The sequence below is a fragment of the Carcharhinus amblyrhynchos genome, chromosome 16 (assembly GCF_965287045.1).
Source record: "Carcharhinus amblyrhynchos chromosome 16, sCarAmb.v2.hapA, whole genome shotgun sequence".
Taxonomy (NCBI): Eukaryota; Metazoa; Chordata; class Chondrichthyes; order Carcharhiniformes; family Carcharhinidae; genus Carcharhinus; species Carcharhinus amblyrhynchos.
The window spans coordinates 29,364,899-29,386,798 of NC_137339.1; the positions used below are offsets into that span (position 1 = coordinate 29,364,899).

The 21,900-nt window shown below is 41.9% G+C and overlaps 1 protein-coding gene across 5 annotated transcripts in view; it reads left to right on the forward strand.

Annotated features, from left to right (window-relative positions):
• The window catches only part of LOC145353929 (extracellular sulfatase Sulf-2-like), a 318,430-nt gene that overhangs the window by 283,753 nt on the left and 12,777 nt on the right, over positions 1–21,900 (forward strand). For all 5 annotated transcript variants that reach the window (XM_080204931.1, XM_080204936.1, XM_080204933.1 and 2 more), the window contains 5 exons: positions 1,307–1,403; positions 2,474–2,568; positions 6,707–6,772; positions 17,848–18,020; positions 19,782–19,924. In XM_080204931.1, coding sequence (XP_080061057.1) covers positions 1,307–1,403; positions 2,474–2,568; positions 6,707–6,772; positions 17,848–18,020; positions 19,782–19,924 — 574 coding nt within the window. The remainder of the gene's footprint in view (positions 1–1,306; positions 1,404–2,473; positions 2,569–6,706; positions 6,773–17,847; positions 18,021–19,781; positions 19,925–21,900) is intronic.

Sequence of the window (21,900 nt, forward strand, 5' to 3'; positions counted from 1 at the left end):
GCTTCCTGTTGAGAAACACCTTGCTCTTAAACTTTCCAGCCTTGTTTCCAATTCTCCTCATTGCTTTTCTCTTACCTTTCTCTGTAATCTTCTCCCATTAAAATCATAGAATTCCTACGTTACAGAGGCTATTCAGCCCATCAAGCTTGCACCGAAAACAATCCCACTCAGCCCCTATCCCTGTAACCCCACATATTTACCCCGCTATTCCCCATGACACTAAAGGGCAATTTAGCATGGCTATTTAAACAGAGGAAACCCAAGCAGACATGGTGGGAACATGCAAACTCCACACAGACAATGACCCAATGCCAGAATTGAACCTAGGTCCCTGGCATTGTGAGGTAGTAGTACTAACCTCTGTGCCACCATGCTACACAACCTCCTCTAATTCTGGCCTCTTGAGCATGCCCATTTTAGTTGATCCAGCATCGGCGATTGGCCTTCAAGTGCTAAAGCCCTAAGCTCTGAATTCCCTCAGTAAATCTCTCCACCTCTCTACTGCTCTATCCTTCTTTAGAACATGGAACATTACAGCGCAGTACAGGCTCTTCGGCCCTTGATGTTGCGCCGACCAGTGGAACCAATCTAATGACCCTCTAAGCTAAACTGTTCCAGTGTTATCCATATGCCTATCCACTGACCATTTGAACTCCCTTAAAATTGGCGAGTCCACAACTGCTGCAGGCAGGGCATTCCACGCCCTTACTACCCTCTGAGTAAAGAATCTACCTCTGACATTCATCCTATAATTACTACCCCTTAATTTAAAGCTATGCCCCTTCATGTTAGCCATCACCATCTGAGGAAAAAGGCTCTCACTAACCACCCTATCTAACCCTCTGATCATCTTGTATGCCTCAATTAAGTCACCTCGTAACCTTCTTCTTTCTAACGAAAATAACCTCAAAGACACTCTATAATACCTGCCTCTTTAAGCAAACTTCTGACCATCTGTCTTAATGTCACCTAATGTGGCTTGATTTAAAAGTTTGCTTTCTAACACTTCAGTGAAACATCTTGGAGTGCTATATTGCTTTAAGACAGATATATAGATAGGTTCTTGATCAATAAGGGGATCAAGGGTTACGGGGAGAAGAGAGGAGAATGGGGATGAGGATCATAAGAGTCATGATTGAATGGCAGACCAAACATGATGGGCCAAATGGCCTAATTCTGCTCCTATATCTTATGGTTTTATACAATGTTGTCATGATGCAGTGCTACTATCACAACACTACAGAATACAGTGAATGTGTTGAATAACAGCAAGAAACTACACAATTTTGTTTTGTTGTTAATATAGGTGCTACATATTGGCCAATGAGACTGTTCAGTGTGACAGAGATCTATACAAATCACTCCAAGCGTGGAAGGATCATAAACTGCATATTGACCATGAGGTTAGTACAGAGAAATAATTATAATAGTATTTTTTGCATGGATATTTATCAGACAAGTGAAAAATGTAAATAATTTCAGTAATCTCAAAATAAATTATTAATGCCAAATTATTCTTGCCATGCATAATGTATAGTCTGGAATATTTTTGTGTAAAAATATTTCTAATTCATAATTCATTTGAACATTTTCATTGAATTTGCTAAATGCCTAAATTGCAAATCTTTCTTTCAGGCCAAGATAATTAACTGATTTGTAGTTGAGATTAATTTGTGTGTTGACTCAAAAAGTTTATGTTATAAGGTATTATCACTGAATTCTGTAAATTATTTTAATAACTCGTATGAATTACTACACTAAGTTGTTTCAGTGAAAAATACCATACTTCAAATTGCTTGTTTTCTGATCAAACAGATAGCTTTAACAGGACCAGAAAAATAGAGGAGACAAGTATAAAGTGAACAAGCCTCAAGCAAGACTTCAGATTAGCAGTGTCTTTTTCCCTACAGAGCAGTAGATATATGCAGTAAGCTCCCAGCAGTCAATGCTACGTCAGTTACACATTTTAAAAAAAGGAGCTAGGTGAATACTTGGTACAGGACTGGATAAAGGTTATAAGTATTGATAAGGATGATAAAATACTGTCTGGAACCATATTAACCTAATCGTATTGGGGTCAGTGGAATGGTGCCTGTGAATTGCAGTCAGTCAGTTTTGAGTTATATAGATTGTATTTATTCAACTGATGTCTTAGCGTTTTTGCTTGATTGTCCTTGGGCTTCGGGGAAGAATCTTCTATATTATTTCCTCTTTGTTACGCCCTCTAGCTATTTCTGCTCTCAATTAAATAAATATCTTGGACAGGGTACACATCAGGGCAAGTTCAGTGTGGCCTGTCAGTAACTGTGGGTTTGCTGGGTTGTTTCAAGTTACCTTATTTATTCAGAGAGTGGAACATTGTTGCAAATATAATGAATAGAGGTTTGCTTTTTACTATGTGCACCACACAAAAGCTTGCTTTCGGTGATTGAATTCTATAAGCAGGTAATTGTCCCTTTGCCTCTGTCCTTAGATTGAAACCCTTCAAACTAAAATAAAGAATTTACGAGAGGTCAGGGGTCACTTAAAGAAAAAAAGACCTGAAGATTGTGACTGTTCAAGGATGAGGTTCGTTTTGAAATTGCACCTTCCTCCATTGGATAGTCGTCTTTCCATGTATTAATTTTCATATGGATTTCCCACATACATTCAATGTAATAAGACATTTTGAACAATGGATTGACATTACCACATCATTAAAAATGATAACATGACTTTAATTAATAATTTTCTTTTCTCCTTCCCATCACCATTCCATTTTACTGGTACTTTTTTCCTCCCTATTCGTTTGGTTTGGTTCTGTCTAGCCTGCCCACACCGAGTAGACAGGGTGAGCTGAACTAATGTGACGGCCAAAGCTGTTGTGTAACAAAACCCGAGGAAGTGCTAAGTGTTGTCTGGGTTGCTCCCTATCTCGTGCTTCTCTGATGAACTCTCATCATGAACGTATGTCTTATACCACGGGATGGCACAGTGAGTCATAACTCGGACCCTGATTTCTGCAGGATACAACAGCCACACCCAGTGCACATCAACTACGTGTGCAATGGAGGAGGTGGAAAATTGACTGGGACCTGCATACACTGGATTCTCATGTGGCTAGGGCCTGCTTCAGGCAGATTCTCAGTCTTCCCAAACCTGCTCAGAATGGGTGTTCCCACAGGTTGACATGTCGGAATTTAATTCCAGCCCCTTGACCCAGCTTTGTGTGTTTGGTATATCATTTTCGTAATGTTGCAACAGACCCAAATTCCTCATAAAATTCACTGGCCTATGCTTTAATTCAACCATTCTTTGAACAGATGAAGCCTAATGAAATTCTGCCTGAGCTGGGCGCACTTGTTGCTGGCCTGTTCCTCTTTTCCTGCATTCTCAACCCTATCTTTGCTAACTGGCACCAAAAGTATTAGAGCCCAGCATGTTTTGATGAGGCCACCTCCCCTCGCCCTACATGCTTATACGTGGTAAGGAGCAGGAGTAACCAGTGGTCACTGTAATACACTTTATTGGTGAAATAGTTCTGGGCATTTTCAACCCTGGACAGTGTTTATGAATGCATTTTTTCCATAAAAGCAAGAAGGGTTTAAAAAAAAAAATTTGTATTTCTGATTGTACTGCTTTATTTTACATTCCTGTCAAATTCATACTGAGCAAAATTTTCTTCATGGGCTTTAGGACCCTGGCATGAGGGTCAAATGGGGGTCAAGAGCTTGAACTGTTGGGGGTACAGTCACCTAGCTACCATGATTCTTTTGTGAATTGACCAGTTATTGATCAGAGAGATGGCCCTGCATCAAATAAAGAATAGTGGGCAAGCCCTCAAAGTTGGAAGGCTAAAAGGAGGCCCTGAAGTCCTGAAGAAGCAGCAGGCTACCTTTTTCAGCTAAGCAGAGGACAGGGCACCTTAAGATGGAGGCACCGTCTCTCTAACTTTTTCAACTTTTTAAATAGAAAATACAATCAGCAGCCAGGTCATTTATTGCGGAGCTGGGCCATTGCCTCCAGGGCCCAGAGGCCAATTGAAAAATTGTCTTAATAGGCCTTTAGCTAGCTTTGTTAGCTACCTGTCACTTTTAGGTGAGTAGGCCTGCTGGTTCCATTCATGCCAGCGCAGAAAACGGCCTAGGGCTGGGATGGTTTTGGGAAATCCTCAGGTTGGCCAGCAATGCAATTTCCATAGCCAACTGGGCTTGTACCCACCTGGGGCTGGAAGTCCTGCTAATTAAGTTTGAAAGTGACATATTTCAATCCCCCCAAAAAAATCTTAAGCAAAACCAATTTACATAGGTATGAGGAAAGAGTTGCCCAAGGATGATCAGGTGAATGGACTAAAGTGTACAACAATTAATAAACAGTACATCCTGCCCACCGTGGAAAGAGGTGCAGGTGAGGGGCAGACCATGGAATGTTCCGTTGACCTCGAGTGGGATTTTATGGGTTCGAGATGAGCAAGACAATAACATCCCACTCTGATGCTGGGATTTTACAAACTCACTCAGGCTAGGCTCGTAAAATCCCGCCCAAGGCCAAGAGAGAATTTAGTTCTGCAAGTCTCAGAATTAGGGCAGGCATGCTGGTAAAATTCCGGTATTTGTGCCTATCTCCTTCCCAGTAGGAGACATGAATTTCATACCACAAATAGGCAATAGCCAAGGGTCCAATAAGAGTGAGGAACTTGAAATAGTCAATATCAACAAAGAAAAAGTATTGTAGAAACTTAGGTGACCTTTATGGCCTTCATCCTAGAGTTCTAAAAGAGGTACCTGCAGAGGTAATGGATGCTCTGGTAATGATTTTCCAAAAGTTCTTGCTTTCTAAAGTGATTCCGGTGGTTTGAAGGATATTAAATATAATATTACTGTTCAGAGAAAGTGGGCAAACAGGAAACTAAAGACCAGTTAGCCTGACATCAGTCATCAGGAAAATGCTAGAATGTATTGAAGCTAATTATGCATTTAGGGGCTTGCTAACTCAGTTGGTTAAATGGTTGATGTGTGGTTCAGAATAACGTCAACAGCGAGGGTTTGATTCCCATTCTGGCCGAGGTAGGACTTGGAACCTGTCTTCTTGTCCTTTCCCCAAGAGCGGAAGGCCATTGACAACAGCTGCCAAGGAAACAGGTCAGTATGAAGCATCAGACAATGAGCCAAGGACCTGCCTTCAGGCAGAGCATACAGGAATCAATAATGCGCCTAGCAAATCGTTGAATGATTAGACACAAATAATGTGATTGTATGAATGAGAAGCTGTAATCGACAAATGTTTTTCATGGATGTGACAAGTAGAATAGATAAAGGGAAAACAGTAGCTAATATACTAGGTTTTGTAAAAGTCGTTTGATAAGGTGTCATATAATAAGGTTAATATGCAAGACGAGGGCTCAAGGAGTGGGGGTAATATTTTAGCATGACTGAATTAGTCAATGGACAGGAACAGAGAGTAGGAGAAGTGGGGCATTTCCAAATTAGCAGGCTGCAATTAGTGGAGTACCTCAAGGATCAGGGCTGGACCTCAGATATTTATAACCTATATTAATGACTTTGACAGAGAAACCAAGTAATGTATTTAAATCTGCTCGTAATATAAAATTAGGTGGGATTATAAACTTTGAAGAGGACTCAAAGAGGATGGAAAGAGATGAGACAGGTGAAGTAAGTGTGAAAAAAGGTGTCAGTTGCAGTATAATGTGGGGAAGTGTGGGGATATTCACTCTGGTCATAAGAATAGATAAACAGAATATTTTAAAAGTTGTAATGTTGGTGTTCATTGAGACTTGAGTGTGCGCATACAAGGAATGCAAAGTTAGCACTCATGTATCACAAGCAGTTCAGAAGGCAAATTGTATATTGTTTTGTTACAAGGGGTTGGGAGTACAAGAATAAGGACATTTTGCTACAATTATACAGTGCTCGAGTGAGATCATACCTGAAATACTGTGTGCAGAGGTGATCTCATTGAAACAAAAGATTCTGAAGGGGCTTGAGAAGATTGACACTGAGGTTGTTTTCCCTGGCTGAGGAATCTAGAACGTGAAGTCACAACCTCAGGTCACTTTGGACTGAGAAACTGTGAATATTTGGAATTGTCAACCACAGATAAATGTGGATATTCCATTGTTGAGTATTTTCAAAAATCTATCAATCTCAGTCTCAATCTCTCTGGGAAATTGAGGGATCTAGGACCAGATAGGGTAATGGATTGGAGCTAGATGACTAGCCGTAATCATACTGAATGGTGAAACAGGCTCAAATAACCAAATAGTTTGTTTCTGCCCCTATTTCTTATGTCTTTGAGTTTTAGTCTGGTGATGGTGGCGACTTCAAAAAATAATTGACATTTGCAGGATCCTGCAGCAACAGGTATACTCACAACCAATCCATTACTGGTACGCATGTGTACAACAACGCTTTCTGGTAAAATCAATTTTTAAGAATGTAATCTTGGAGATAGGGCCTGGGATGTGGTAACCTGGTGGAAGGTCATTCATAATATTCAATCTTTTTTTTAAAGAATGGCATGCTGTAGAGCTATTGGTCATAGCAACAGACAGCTTTCAATAGCATCCATAAATTTTGCCATGAACTCTTAACATATGCTCTACATGGGGAAGGAAGTCAATAATAACCGTGTGATTAACCATTCATGTACCTATTTACATTGTATACAAAATATGTTTGTGCCATTCTCTTTGTGTTCTTTGTTGTAGTTTTCCCTCCAAACATAAGGGAATGAAAGGAAAGCTCAAGCACAAAGGAGCTAATCATCCCTTCAAGTAAGTTCCTTATTAACTTTGATAACTAAGCAATATGCTATCGTAGAGGCCCCAAATGTCCAGTGATATTTTCCATAAGATCAGCTCCTTTCTACTTCAATTTTATACCTCAAAGCTCCAATTTACCATGGATCTAAATATTTCACAAACCATTGCTCTCCATCCCACTTTAACCTTCTCTGACTTCTTGCAAGCAGGGTATGCATTGGATTGAGGAGAGTCACTCTCTTGGTTTGATTTGATTTGATTTATTATTGTCACGTGTATTATCATACAGTGAAAAGTGTTGTTTCTTGCGTGCTATACAGATAAAACATATTGTTCATAGAGAAGGAAAGGAGAGAGTGCAGAATGTAGTGTTACAGTCATAGTTAGGGTGTAGAGAAAGATCAACTTAATGCAAGGTAAGTCCATTCAAAAGTCTGACAGCAGCAGGGAAGAAGCTGTTCTTGAGTTGATTGGTACGTGACCTCAGACTTTTGTATCTTTTTCCCGAAGGGACAGGTGGAAGAGAGAATGTCCGGAACGTGTGGGGTCCTTAATTTTGCTGGCTGCTTTGCTGAGGCAGCAGGAAGTGTAGACAGAGTCAATCGATGGGAGACTGATTTGCTTGATGGATTGGGCTACATTCATGACCTTTTGTAGATCCTTGTGGTCTTGGGCAGAGCAGGAGGCATACCAAGCTGTGATACAACCAGAAAGAATGCTTTCTATGGTGCATCTATAAAAGCTGGTGAGAGTCGTAGTAGACATGCCAAATTTCCATAGTCTCCTGAGAAAGTTGAGGTGTTGGTGAGCTTTCTTAACTATAGTGTCGGCATGGGGGGGGGTAGTTCAGGACAGGTTGTCTAATCACCACAAACAATTGAATCCAAACTTTAGCAATTGTTTTTATTAGCTTTTGCTTCAATCAAATAACCCCCAAAAATGACACAGTTAAATGGCATAGTTTCACAATCAGATTTGTTGAAAATTAAATCCATTATTAAACATGGTTGTTGGAATTGTTTACTGTTTTGGAGTTGTTTATTTGCAACTAATCTGAAGTCCTCATCTAAATATTAAGCAGGAAATATTTTGTTGCTTCTGCTAACACTTAAAGCCTCCCATAAATACTTTTGTCCACTATTGTTGACAACAATGATTTTAGTCTGTAACAGAACTGGACAAAATTTTAAGAAAATTAGAAATATTCACTAGAGCTTTGAGTGCCAAACTGTGCCTTGGGCATTGCCAGTTTTCCCCCATGGGCAGTGCCAGGAGGCCAGGTTGGCACTGCCCAAGGATAAAACAGTGGTAAAAGTGTCTATTAAGGGATCAGAATGTGTGAATGGCAGTCCAGAGGTACAGATGGTTAAGGCAGTTGGCATTAAGGGAGGGGGTGAGGGGTTGTTTGGGGGTGGGGATGGGGGATGCAAAAAGTAGAGCAGGAATGGAGAAGTGGAAAAATGGAAGCGAGAAAGAAGGATGACAAAAATGGATGAATGAGATGAAAAGAAGAAAGAGAATGAAACAAAATAAATGGAAAGGGAGTGAAGGTGGAGGGGAGAGTTCATGTTCTGAAGTTGTTGAGCAAGAAGGTGAGCAGGAACTAACTTTCTGCTCTTCATCATGGACATCTAATCTATCCTCACCTCCACCCTCTGCCAGTGCCGTCTGGTGGTGCTCCACTTCTTCCTTTAATCCAGCAAAAATTCTCCATTTGCTATCCTCCATCTTTTCTCACATTGAGCAACTTCTCTTAACTCCAACTACTTCCTCCAAGTGAAAGGTATTGCTATGTGTACCCACGTGGGTCTTGACGATAACTTCAAAAAATTTATTGAATCCCTACAGTCCATTTGGCCCATCAAACCTGCAACAATCCCACCCAGGCTCTATCCCCATAACTCCATCTATTTACTTTTCTAGCCCTCCTGACACTAAGGAGCAATTTAACATGGCCAATCAACCTAACCTGGACATCTTTGGATTGTGGGAGGAAACCAGACCATCCAGAGGAATCCCGTGAAAGCATAGGGAGAACACGTAAACTCCACACTGTCACCCAAGGCTGGTATTGAACCTGGGGGTCCCTGGTGCAGTGCTAACCCCTGTGCTGCCCCTAGTTTCCTTTTTTTTTTGCAGGATACATTCCAATCCTCCTCCTCAGACTTGATCACTCACCTTTTTTTTCTGGTGTCGTAAGACAGGAGGATTTGCAGGCAAGATGTGGTGACACTTGATAGAGGGTTTTAAAAGGATGTGTTTATGAGCTATCGATCAGAAAACCAATTGTACAATATGTTGTCCAGTGAAGCTGAAAAATGCTTAAAGCTGCACTGTCACGGAGGATGAAATCTGTGATTGTTAATAAAGTGACCAATTCCCGCCTGTCAATGGGATTGTTTTACAGCCTGCCTCCCAGATGTAAAACTGGCAGTCATTCTGTAACTATGGGTTTTATGTGAGCGCAAGTTAAGAATCTATCCCCAAATGCCTGAAATTTCCTGTCCCATTCAACAACATTGAGTATAAAAAGATTATATATACTTAGATAATTATGATGATTATTATTATGCTCAATTTTTAGGGCAGCACAAGTATGCCATTAAAAATTGTCTCTCAAACCTCTATGCTGCTTCCACCAGCTGTTCTCCAGGAGTAGAGTCACAAATTAGCCATAAACATTTGGCTTGATGACTATGAGAAGCCTATTGCATTAAAATAATACAAACATTTAAATTGTTGTTTTAGATTTCCAATCTTGCAAAATCATCTTGTTTGTAAATGAAACCAGCAAAATAAACACCAATTACTTCAGAACATTTTCAGAGAATTTTATGCAAAATATTGAAGCTGAACAAAATTCTCAACCCCATTCAGACAGCTGTAAACCTTTATCGTACAATCTGGTTTAGGTTACATTGCAATTGAGTTTGAAGTATTTAAACAATTGAAAACCTGAGATGTTCATATAATAGAATCATTATGGCACAGAAGGAGGCCATCTGGCCTGCTGAGGCCATGCCGACTCTCTATAGCATAATCCAGTCAGTCGCATTCTCCCATTATCCATGTACCCCTGCAAATTTCCTCAAATGCTTATCCCGTTTCCTTTTGAAATCATTCATTGCCTCTGTTTCCACTGCCCTCCTATGCAATGAGCTTGGGGTTATTATCATTCATTGTGCAAAATATTTCTTTCTTGCATTCCCTACATCTCTTGTCCAAAGTGGCATGGTAGCACAGTTGTTAGCGCTGCTGCTTCACAGTTCCAGGGACCTGGGTTCAATTCCCGGCTCGGGCCACTGTCTGTGTGGAGTTTGCACATTCTCCTAGTGTCTGCGTGGGTTTCCTCAGGGTGCTCCGGTTTCCTCCCACAGTCCAAACGTAGGGTTGATTGGCCATACTAAAGTTGCCCCTTAGTGTCCTGAGATGAGTAGGTTAGAGGAATTAGTGAATAATGCATAGGGATATGGGCATAGGGCCTCGCTGGGATTGTGGTCAGTGCAGACTCGATGGGCCAAATGGCCTCTTTCTGCATTTTAGGGTTTCTATGATTCTATGAAGCCTGTAATCTATATCCCCTTGCCATTGTACCATAAGCTTTTGGGAATAGATTTCTTTGTCTATTTTATTTTGTATGGGCACGGGAAAATGTTGAGGATGTCCCGATAATAAAGGGAGTAGGGGGCATGAGAAAGGTTGGTAGCGTTCCTTCAAATAAGGTCCAGATAAAGGCTGGGATAAAGACACTTTACCTGAATGCACGAAGCATTCGGAACAAAGTGAATGAGCTGGTGGCGCAGAACAGCACAAATGGATATGATCTGGTGGCCATTACGGAAACGTGGTTGCAGGGTGACAGGGTCTGGGAGCTGAATGTCCAGGGGTATCAAGTGTTTGGGAAGGATAAATGGGAGGAAAAAGTGGGTGGGGTAGCTCTGCTGATTAAGGATAATATCAGGGTGGTAGTAAGAGAAGATATAGGCTCCAAAGAGCAGAACGTGGAATCGTTGTGGGTGGAGATAAGGAACAGTAAGGGAAGGAAGACGCTGGTGGGTGTGGTTTATAGGCCCCCAAATAATAACTTGGAGGTGGGCCGGGCTATAAACAAGCAAATAAATTATGTGTGCAGAAATGGAACGGTGATAATTATGGGGGATTTCAATCTACATATTGATTGGTTGACCCATGTCGGACGTGGTGGGCTTGAGGAAGAGTTCTTGGAATGCTGCTGGGATAGTTTCCTTGAACAGTGTGTGATGGAACCAACGAGGGAGCGAGCTATCTTAGATCTGGTGTTATGTAATGAGGCAGGTAGAATTAGGTATCTTGTTGTGAGGGATCCTCTTGGGACGGGCGATCATTGTATGGTTGAGTTTTTGATGCAGATGGAGGATGAGAAAGTAGGGTCCCAAACCTGTGTCCTCTGTTTGAACAGAGGGGAGTACGATAGGATGAGAGAGGAATTGGCAAATGTAGATTGGGGGCGCAGATTGGTCAGTAGGACTGCTGAGGAACAGTGGAGGATCTTTAAGGAGATCTTTTTAGGTGCTCAGCAGAAATATATTCCAACGGTAAAGAAGGAACGTAGAAGGGATAATCAACTGTGGTTATCGAAGGAAATAAAGGAGAGTATTAAATCAAAAGCTGATGCGTTTAGAGGGCTAAAAGTAGTGGGTGAGTAGAAGATTGGGAGAGGTTTAAAAATCAACAAAGATTGACCAAGAAGTTGATACAGAAAGGAAGGATAGACTATGAAGCTAAACTAGCACTAAATATAAAAAAGGACAGTAAGAGTTTTTACAAATATATAAAGAGGAGGAAACTGGCTAGAGTGAATGATGGACCCTTAGAGGATGAGAGGGGGGATTTAGTGGTGGGAGATGAGGAAATGGCTGAGGCCTTAAATAAGTTTTTTGCCTCGGTCTTCACGGAGGAGGACGCGAATAATTTGCCGAATATTAAAGATAGAAGGATGGTAGGAGTTGAGGGCCTGAATGCGATTACTGTCACTGGAGAGGTAGTGCTTGATCGACTAGCGGGACTGATGGTGGACAAGTCCCCAGGACCAGATGGAATGCATCCCAGGGTTCTGAAGGAAATGGCAGAGGTGATAGTAGATGCCTTAGTGATTATTTACCAAACTTCGCTGGATTCCGGGGAAGTGCCGGAAGGTTGGAAAACAGCTGATGTTATGCTGCTGTTTAAAAAAGGTAGCAGGCAAAAGGCAGGGAATTATAGGCCGGTTAGTTTAACGTCTGTTGTTGGAAAAATGCTTGAATCCGTCATCAAAGAAGAGATAGCGAGGCACCTAGAGAAGAATTGTTTGATAGAGCAGACGCAGCACGGATTCGTTAAGGGGAAGTCGTGTTTGACAAATTTATTGGAATTCTATGAGGATGTGACTCGTGCGGTAGACGGAGGGGAACCGGTGGATGTGGTGTTTCTCGATTTTCAAAAGGTGATTGATAAGGTGCCGCACAAAAGGTTGCTTCAGAAGGTTAGTGGGCATGGAGTTGGGGGTAAGGTGTTAGCGTGGATAGAGGATTGGCTGTCTAATACGAGGCAGAGAGTTGGTATCAGTGGGTGCTATTCTGATTGGCAGTTGGTGACTAGTGGAGTGCCCCAGGGATCGGTGCTGGGGCCTCAGCTATTTACCATTTATATAGATGATCTGGAGGAGGGGGCTGAGTGTAGGGTGATGAAATTTGCTGATGACACAAAGATGAGTGGAAAAGCAAATTGTGCAGAGGGTGTGGAAAGTCTGCAGAGGGATCTGGATAGGCTGAGTGAGTGGGCGAGGACGTGGCAGATGGAGTACAATGTTAGCAAGTGTGAGGCTATCCACTTTGGCAGGAATAATAGTAGGAGGGATTATTATTGAAAGGGCGAAAAGCTGCAGCATGCTACAGTGTAGAGGGACCTGGGAGTCCTTGTGCATGAGCCGCAAAAACCCAGCCTACAGGTGCAGCAGGTGATCAAGAAGGTGAATGGAATGCTGGCCTTTATAGCGAGGGGGATAGAATATAAAAGCAGGGAGGTCTTGCTGCAACTGTACAGGGCACTGGTGAGGCCGCAGCTGGAGTACTGTGTGCAGTTTTGGTCGCCGCACTTGTGCAAGGATATTTTGGCCTTGGAGGGAGTGCAGAGGAGGTTCACTAGGCTGATACCGGAGATGAGGGGGTTGGACTATGAAGAGAGACTAAATAGACTGGGCCTGTACTCGTTGGAGTTTAGAAGGATGAGGGGGGAATCTTATAGAGATGTATAAGATAATGAAGGGGATGGATAGGGTAGAGGTAGAGAGATTCTTCCCGCTCAGAAAGGACAACAGGACGAGAGGGCACAGCCTCAAGATAAGGTGGGGTGCAGTTTAGAACGGAGTTGAGGAGGAACTTCACTCAAAGGGTGGTGAATCTCTGGAATTCTCTGCCCGTTGAAGTGGTGGAGGCTACCTTGCTAAATATATTTAAGACATGGGTAGATAGGTTTTTGGTAGGCAAGGGAATTAAGGGTTATGGGGAGAAAGTGGAACTGGGCCACTTCAGATCAGCCATGATCTTATTGAATGGCGGGGCAGGCTCGAAGGGCTAGATGGCCTACTCCTGCTCCTATTTCTTATGTTCTTATGTATAGCTCTCATGATTTGTCTTAATCTTGTATAGCTCTCTCAAATCTCCCCTCAATCTCCTGTTACTCCAAGAAGATTAACTGCAGTTTCTCCAACCTAAACTTGTAGCTAAATTCACTCATCCCCAGAATCATTCGAACAAATCTCGACGACTCTCACATTCTTCCTAAAATGTGGTGCTCAGAATGAGATGCAGTACTCTTGTTGTGGCCTAACCAGACTTTATACAAATTCAGTATAACTTCCCTGGTTTTATACTCCATATCTCTTTTTCTGAAGCCCGAGATCCCATATTCTTGCTGTCTACTCCCTCAACATGCCCTGCCACCTTCAAATTTTTAAGCACATTAAATGGTTGATAAATGGAAAAATGCTAATGTATGATGTGGGTGATGGTGTACCATTGACATTGGTCAGTCATGCGTCAGTCACTCTTGAGAAAGAGTAGTTTAAATCATGCTTAGGTACAATGTGCCTTTTCTGTAACCTGTTTAGATGTAGTGCTAATGAACAAGTGGAAAGTAGATATTAGAGTATGTCTGTAGTCTGTCTAGAACCAAGTTCCATGTCTAGTGTTTATAAAAGACAGATCATTTTTGACTAATTTAATTTCTGATAAAGGAAGAGAGAAAGCTGATGAAATAAATGCAGCGAATAATGGTTTTATGGATTTTAAGAAAGCATTTGATAAAGTACCACATGAAAGGCTAGCTAACAAAATTGAGACTCATGAATTGGAGGGTCAGTGTCAGCTTGGATAAAAGTAGGCTTAATGACAGGTATTAGTGAGTCACAGTAAATGGTTGTTGTAAGAGGAATTTTCTGAGGTGTCCCACTGGTGTGTCTTGTACTCAGCTGATCTCGTTCAACCAATACAAAGACTATAAAAGACAGCATGTAGTTAAAAAAATGAAAATACATTTACTACTAATGCATGCAACAGGAGAGAAAACAGTCAGTTCTGACTATCTTCCCTATTGTAACAGTAACAAATGTGAGATTGATGTACTCTTCTAAACACTTTAATTCCTCACCCAGCTTATCATCCAAACTAGAGGGCCTAATTAAATATTACACAGTAGTACCTTAGCCAATAATTATCCACCTATCAACAGGAATAGGAGCTTAGTAGTCCGTTGTACCTAAAAATCCGTCCTCGTTACTAGGAAACCTAGCTACGTAAATCTGGTATGTTCAAGACTACTGTGAAAATCTGCATATTTTAATTGGTACAAGAGCCAGTTCTCTTGCTTGAATCCAGTCCCTTCTTAGCAGTCCGAGAGACAGCACAGCCTCTCGCTAACCAGGAGTGAATATACTCTCATTCATTCCTGACCCGTGATTAACTTGCAGCTGCCTAACCCATGCTGATAAGAATGAACTGCTCACTATGTTTCATTGTCTCAAAGAATGTGGCATGTCTGCTGCTGTTTACTTCCCATCATGCTGAGCAAATGAATCATTGTTTGGCCAAGGCTCACAAACACATTTAAAACTACATTTTAGTTACAATACTTGTTTAAAAATTAATTATTAATGATTATATGTGATTAATAGATAATACCTTTGCATATATCATATTAGGCACATAGTGAATCTTTATTCTATACATAAGGCACCTTGTAATCTCCTTAACCTAGTCTATTCATTGTAGTAAATTTAAAACAATGGCCTTTATACTAGGAGTTCCATGCATTGATCCTTGGGGAACACTACTGTAGCATCCTTTCTTCTGAAAAACAACTGATGACTACCCCTCATCAGTTGTTTTTCAGAAGAAAGGATGCTACAGTAGTGTTCCCCAAGGATCAATGCATGGACCACTCTTTTGTAAATTTGCTGATGATAGCCAAACCTCGATGTGACAAACCAATTGATGTCAACAGGATAGGCTAGCGGAATTTACCAGAATTTATGCTGGTCCTCCCTAATTAACTGAAACCTCTCCAAATGCCTGCTGTTTTCTCCCCTAGATTATTGTTTCCGACCAGTCAGATCTTAAACTGAGTGGCCTGTAGTTACTAGGAATGGTCTAAGCCCCTCCTTAAATAAGGGTTTATCATCATCAATTTTCCAATCTGGCACCTCTTCCTGTATCCAGAAAAGATTGGAAAGTTATGGCAAGCTCTTCTGCTATCTCCACTCCCACAACCTTCAGTAACCTCCCACATCCTTTCATATCTATTTTCACCCCATCCTCACTTCCACTGAGGATAGTGAGAGTTTTTATAAATATATAAAAAGGAGGAGGCTGGCTAGGGTGAATGTTGGACCCTTAGAGGATGGGAGGGGGGATTTAGTGGTAGGGGATGAGGAAATGGCTGAGGCCTTGAATAACGTTTTTGCTTCGGTCTTCACGGAGGAGGATGCGAATAGTTTGCCGGGTGTTAACGATGGAAAGATGGTAGGAGTTGAGGGCCTGAATGAGATCATTGTTACTAGAGAGGCAGTTCTCGACAGACTAGAGGGACTGATGGTGGACAAGTCCCCAGGACCGGATGGAATGCATCCAAGGGTTCTGAAGGAAATGGCGGAGGTGATAGTGGATGCCTTGGTGATTATTTTCTCGCTGGATTCCGGGGAAGTGCCGGAAGATTGGAAAACGGCTCATGTTACGTCGCTGTTTAAAAAGGGTAGCAGGCAAAAGGCAGGGAATTATAGGCCGGTTAGTTTAACGTCTGTTGTAGGAAAAATGCTTGAATCCGTAATCAAAGAGAAAATAGCGAGGCAACTTGAGAAGAATTGTTTGATAGAGCAGACACAGCACAGATTCGTTAAGGGGAAGTCGTGTCTGACGAATTTATTGGAATTCTATGAGGATGTGTCTAGTGCAGTGGATAGAGGGGAACTGGTAGATGTGGTGTTTCTCGATTTTCAAAAGACGTTTGATAAGGTGCCACACAAAAGGTTGTTACAGAAGGTTAGGGGGCATGGAGTTGGGGGTAAGGTGTTAGCATGGATAGGGGATTGGCTGTCAAATAGGAGGCAGAGAGTGGGTGTCAATGGGTGCTATTCGGATTGGCGGTTGGTGACTAGTGGAGTGCCCCAGGGATCAGTGCTGGGGCCTCAGCTATTTACCATTTATATAGATGATTTGGAGGAGGGAGCCGAGTGTAAGGTGTCGAAATTTGCCGATGACACAAAGGTAAGTGGAACAGCAAATTGTGCGGAGGGTGCGGAAAGTCTGCAGAGGGATCTAGATAGGCTGAGCGAGTGGGCGAGGACCTGGCAGATGGAATACAATGTTAGCAAGTGTGAGGTTATCCACTTTGGTAGGAATAATAGTAGGAAGGACTACTACTTACAGGGCGAAAAGCTGCAGCATGCTGTGGTGCAGAGGGACCTGGGGGTCCTTGTCCATGAGTCGCAAAAACCCAGCCTACAGGTGCAGCAGGTGGTCAGGAAGGCAAATGGGATGCTGGCCTTCATAGCAAAGGGGATTGAATATAAAAGTAGGGAGATCTTGCTGCAACTGTACAGGGCACTGGTGAGGCCGCAGCTGGAGTACTGTGTGTAGTTTTGGTCGCCGCACTTGCGCAAGGATATTTTGGCCTTGGAGGGAGAGCAGAGGAGGTTCACTAGGCTGATACCAGAGTTGAGGAGGTTGAGCTATGAGGAGACGCTGAATAGACTGGGCTTGTACTCGTTTGAGTTTAGAAGGATGAGGGGGAATCTTATTGAGACGTATAAGATGATGAAAGGGATGGACAGGGTAGAGGTGGAGAGGTTCTTCCCGCTCAAAAAGGACAGCAGGACTAGAGGGCACAGCCTCAAGATAAAGGGGGGGCGGTTTAGAACAGAGTTGAGGAGGAACTTCTTCACTCAAAGGGTGGTGAATCTCTGGAATTCTCTGCCCGTTGAAGTGGTGGAGGCTACCTCGCTAAATATATTTAAGACACGGGTAGATAGGTTTTTGGTAGGCAAGGGGATTAAGGGTTATGGGGAGAAAGCGGGAAAGTGGAACTGAGCCACTTCAGATCAGCCATAATCTTATTGAATGGCGGGGCAGGCTCGAAGGGCTGGATGGCCTACTCCTGCTCCTATTTCTTATGTTCTTATGTTCACTGATATTGTTGTCAGCATCCTGTTCCTTCGTAAACACCGATACAAAGTACACATTAAGTATTCTGACCTCACCCTACCCCTCTAAATATATACCACTTTCTCTGTCCCGAATGGGGCCACCCCACCTCATTATATCTCCTTACAATTACACATTTATTAGAAGATATTTTGAATCACCTTTTAAATTAACATGCAGTTAACATAACTTTTCAGATCTTGAGAATATCCAAAAGTATTAACACTATGGTTGATGAGTACAAGAAGTAAAAGACTAAATAACATCAAAGCTGCCCATCGCATCCCTCAATTAGAAAGGAAAGTGTTTAAAAGCATACATCAAAGTGATTCACGTACTCTAACCTTCTGTTCCTTCTTCTGCTCTTAACTGTAGGAAAGGAAACCAGGATAAAAACGAAAATATCTGGATGTTTAAGGATGAGAGAAAAAGAAAGAAGCTGCGAAAAATGCTGAAGAGGCTGAGAAATAACGATACATGCAGCATGCCTGGCCTCACCTGTTTCACACATGACAACCAACATTGGCAGACGCCCCCATATTGGACATGTAAGCTCACAGGGCAGAAAATTAGAGCTCAGCAAATTGCAATCTAAACTGAGCTGTAGTGACCCGGGCTGATCTAAATCAGACTCGCATAAAGCAGCTCCAATAATAGGAATCATTTACATTTACATGCACCTTTAACGGAGAAAATGGTCCAAGGGATTTCACGTGGGATTAAGCTGATGCTGAAGTATAGTAAAAGCATGAGGAGAATGGACCTAAATCATACTCAAATGAATAAGCTTTAAGAAGACCTGTAAAGGTGGGGAGAGGGGTCGCAAAATAGGAGGTTTTGAGAGATGAGTTCCAGAATCTTTTTTTTATTCAGTCTTGGGACATGGGTGTCGCTGGCTGGCCAACATTTATTGTCCATCCCTAGTTGCCCCAGTGCAGTTGAGAATCAATAACATCGCTGTAGTTCTAAAGTTGCATGTAAGCCAGATCAGGTGAGGACAGCAGATTTCTTTCTCTGAAGGATATTAGTGAACCAGATTGTTTTTTCCTACAATTCACAATGGCTTCATGGTCATCGGTAGATTCTTAATTCCAGATACTTTTTTACTGAATTTAAATTCCACTACCTGCCGTGGTGGGATTCAAATCTGGGTTTGCGGAATATTAACTGAGTTTCTCGATTAATAGTCTAACGATAATACCAGTAGGCCATCACCCCCCTTGCCATTGAGAATGAAATAGAGTAAGGATAAGTGCTCAGAAGGAAAAGTTGGAGGACTTGAGACACAGGAAAATATGAGATTGAAGGAGGTTTTGGGGATAGAGGAAGATGAATTGTTGAAGGAATTTATAAATGAGCTTAAAATGACTGTCAGAATGAAGATGGATGAATGTTAGCAATAGATGTTAGCAAGGATAACCTGTAGGATTCGGGGCAAATAAAATGCAGAGTTTTAATCAAATTGTGCTTTCTGCAGGGTACAACTTAGGGACACATCAAGGAGAGAATTAATTAATTCCAATGTAAAGCCAAAAATAACTCGATGGGCTGAATGGCCTCCTTCTGCACTGTAGCCATTCTATGAATAACATGGATAAGTGCTTCAATAACAGTGGAGACAATGGAAGACATTGATGAGACAGTGATGGAAGGAAATATTTTTGATGGGGAGAATGAGGTTTGAAGCTCAGCTCTGGCTGAAAGCAGAAGACATGATGTGGGTGTGCCGGCGTTGGACTGGCGTAAACACAGTAAAAAGTCTGACAACACCAGGTTTTAGTCCAACGGATTTATTTGATAATAGACTCACAAGCTTTCGGGGTTAGCCCCTTCGTCAGGTGAATGGAGAGTTCTGGCCTCAGACAGAGCATATAAAGCACAGACAGTTTATATATACTTTATATGCTCTGTCTGAGGCCAGAACTCTCCATTCACCTGACGAAGGGGCTAACCCCGAAAGCTTGTGAGTCTATTATCAAATAAATCGGTTGGACTAAAACCTGGTGTTGTCAGACTTTTTACTGTGTGAAAGCAGAAGAGCCAGGTTACCTATCATCAAATTCAACTTCAGTGGAGTTTAAAGCTTAAACAAATTCAATTTGAGTGAGGTGACAAAAGCAAGGATTTTGGCAGGAGCTGGATCTTAGATCTGACTTTGATCTTCAATGTCAGGAAATATTGGTTCATTCACAAGCTGATATTGGGTATTAGTCTGAAAGGAATGGAAGTAATAAAGAGGATGTGCAAGCCATCATCACATATTTGGAACTGACATGTTATTTCTTTATCAAACTTATCTCCTATTTTAGTGGGACCATTCTGTGCTTGTACCAGTGCAAATAATAACACTTACTGGTGCTTGAGGACCTACAATGAGACCCACAATTTCCTGTTCTGTGAGTTTGCCACAGGTTTCCTGGAGTACTTTGACCTCAACACGGACCCTTACCAGGTAAAATGGATCATCAGCTCCACTGACGCTATCTGAAATGTTGCAACAACTTTGGCTGTCCAGGGTAATAGCATTGAATGAAAACAACCCAAGTCACCTCCCAGTATTGGTGCTTAACTTTAGCAAAAGCTGGCAACTTGCAGCAAAATCTGTGCGGGGGCTAAGCAGCTGCTTTGAATGAAAATAATTATTGTTCCATTAATCTAGATTACTGGTACTCTGCATTTCAATAAATCCCTCCAACAGGACATGTTGGTGTTGAAGGTGATCTGCTGCACAAACCTTCTGCTCATAGTGGCACTTAGACAAGCACAAGGTATTAGGTTCAACCTGTCAACTTTCATCTAATGACAGGCCCAGTTAGATACCAATCCCTTGCTTGTGGCATCCTCTCCCATTCACTTGTTCCCTTTCAGTTATGAACATCACCCAGTGCCCCTTACTAAAAGTTACTAATTGCCTGCACTGAGGAGTTGGTGCTGGAGCCTTGGTTACACCACACTTTTTAAATTTGATTTGATTTATTATTGTCATATGTATTAGTATACAGTGGAAAGTATTGTTTCTTGTGTGATATACACCCAAAGCATACTGTACATAGGAAACGAAAGAAGAGAGTGCAGAATGAAGTGTTCGTTCATAGTTAGGGTGTAGCAAAAGATCAACTTAATGCTTATAATACTTGGTGAGTATCAATACTTGATATAATGGAGACCAAAATGGTTCACATTACCATAAAAAGGATATAGATGTACTGGAGAAAATCTAAAAATGTTTTATCAGGATGACAACAGAGGGTATCTGAGAGGTTATAACCTAGTAGGAAAGATTTAAGAGGCCTGGGCTATTTTCTCCAGAAAGAGAGAACCAAGGAATGACCTAGTCAAAATATTCAAGATTATGAGATAGTTAGATGTGGGGAAAATGTTACCACTCCCTGGTGAAACCAGGGTGAAAACCAGAGCTTGTAAATATATGATAGTTGATAATAAATTTAGGGAAATCAGGAAAAGAAAAAGCCTACCCTGTGTATAGATAGAATATGGAAATCGCTACTGTAGGGAGTAAAGGTATATAGATACATTCAAGGGGAGATTAGATAAGCAATTGAGGGAGAAAGTTATGTAAGTATATATTGATGGGGTTAGATGAAGGTGGGTGGGCAGAAGCTAATGTGGATCATGAACACTGGAATGGGCTTGTTGGGCAAACCTATCTGTGTTAGGAATACTTAATAATGTTCTGACTCACGCTTGATGCAGATGCAGTATTTCATACAACTCGTTGCCTGGTCTACTTGTATACAAAGTGCCATGAAGTGAGTGGGAATGTTTGCATGTCTCTGCAGGGGTATTGTGAGAAGTGAGGGACCAAGTCCAAAACAATGTTCAATCACAAGCTTTGTGACTGCTATCATTGAGACTTCAGAAATAGATATTTACCTACAGGAAATTTATGGATTGCAGAATTTCTTTGCTAAGAACACAGATGGTAGGTCTTAGTTAAATGACAAACACTTGAAGGGCTATTCTCCAACAGCAGACTTGGATTGCACCTGTGGTTTCAAGCATCCTGCTCAGGGTCCCAACTTCCTCACAAGGCTTCTGATGACCACTACCCCCATCCCGAGGCCCCTGACCTATCCGCACAGAATTCCAAATCTCTCCCTCAGACCTCTGACCTCTATCTATTCCCTCTTCATACGGCCTTTGCTCACAATCTCCATGCACCCCTCCCCACATTCCTTTCTAACTGCACGCCAACTGGTGGCCAATCTTTCAAGCAGGACTGACCCTTCAGCAGGGAACACATTGGTAACACCATGCACATGGGTGCGCACAGTGGAGTTCCAGTGGCCCTGATTGCCAAATTCCCTCTGCCATTTGGATTCCCCCCTTCCCCTTACAGGTAAGAAAAAAATTCAACACTTTTATTCCAATCCTTGGCACTGCCTGTATTGCTGTACTTACTTGATT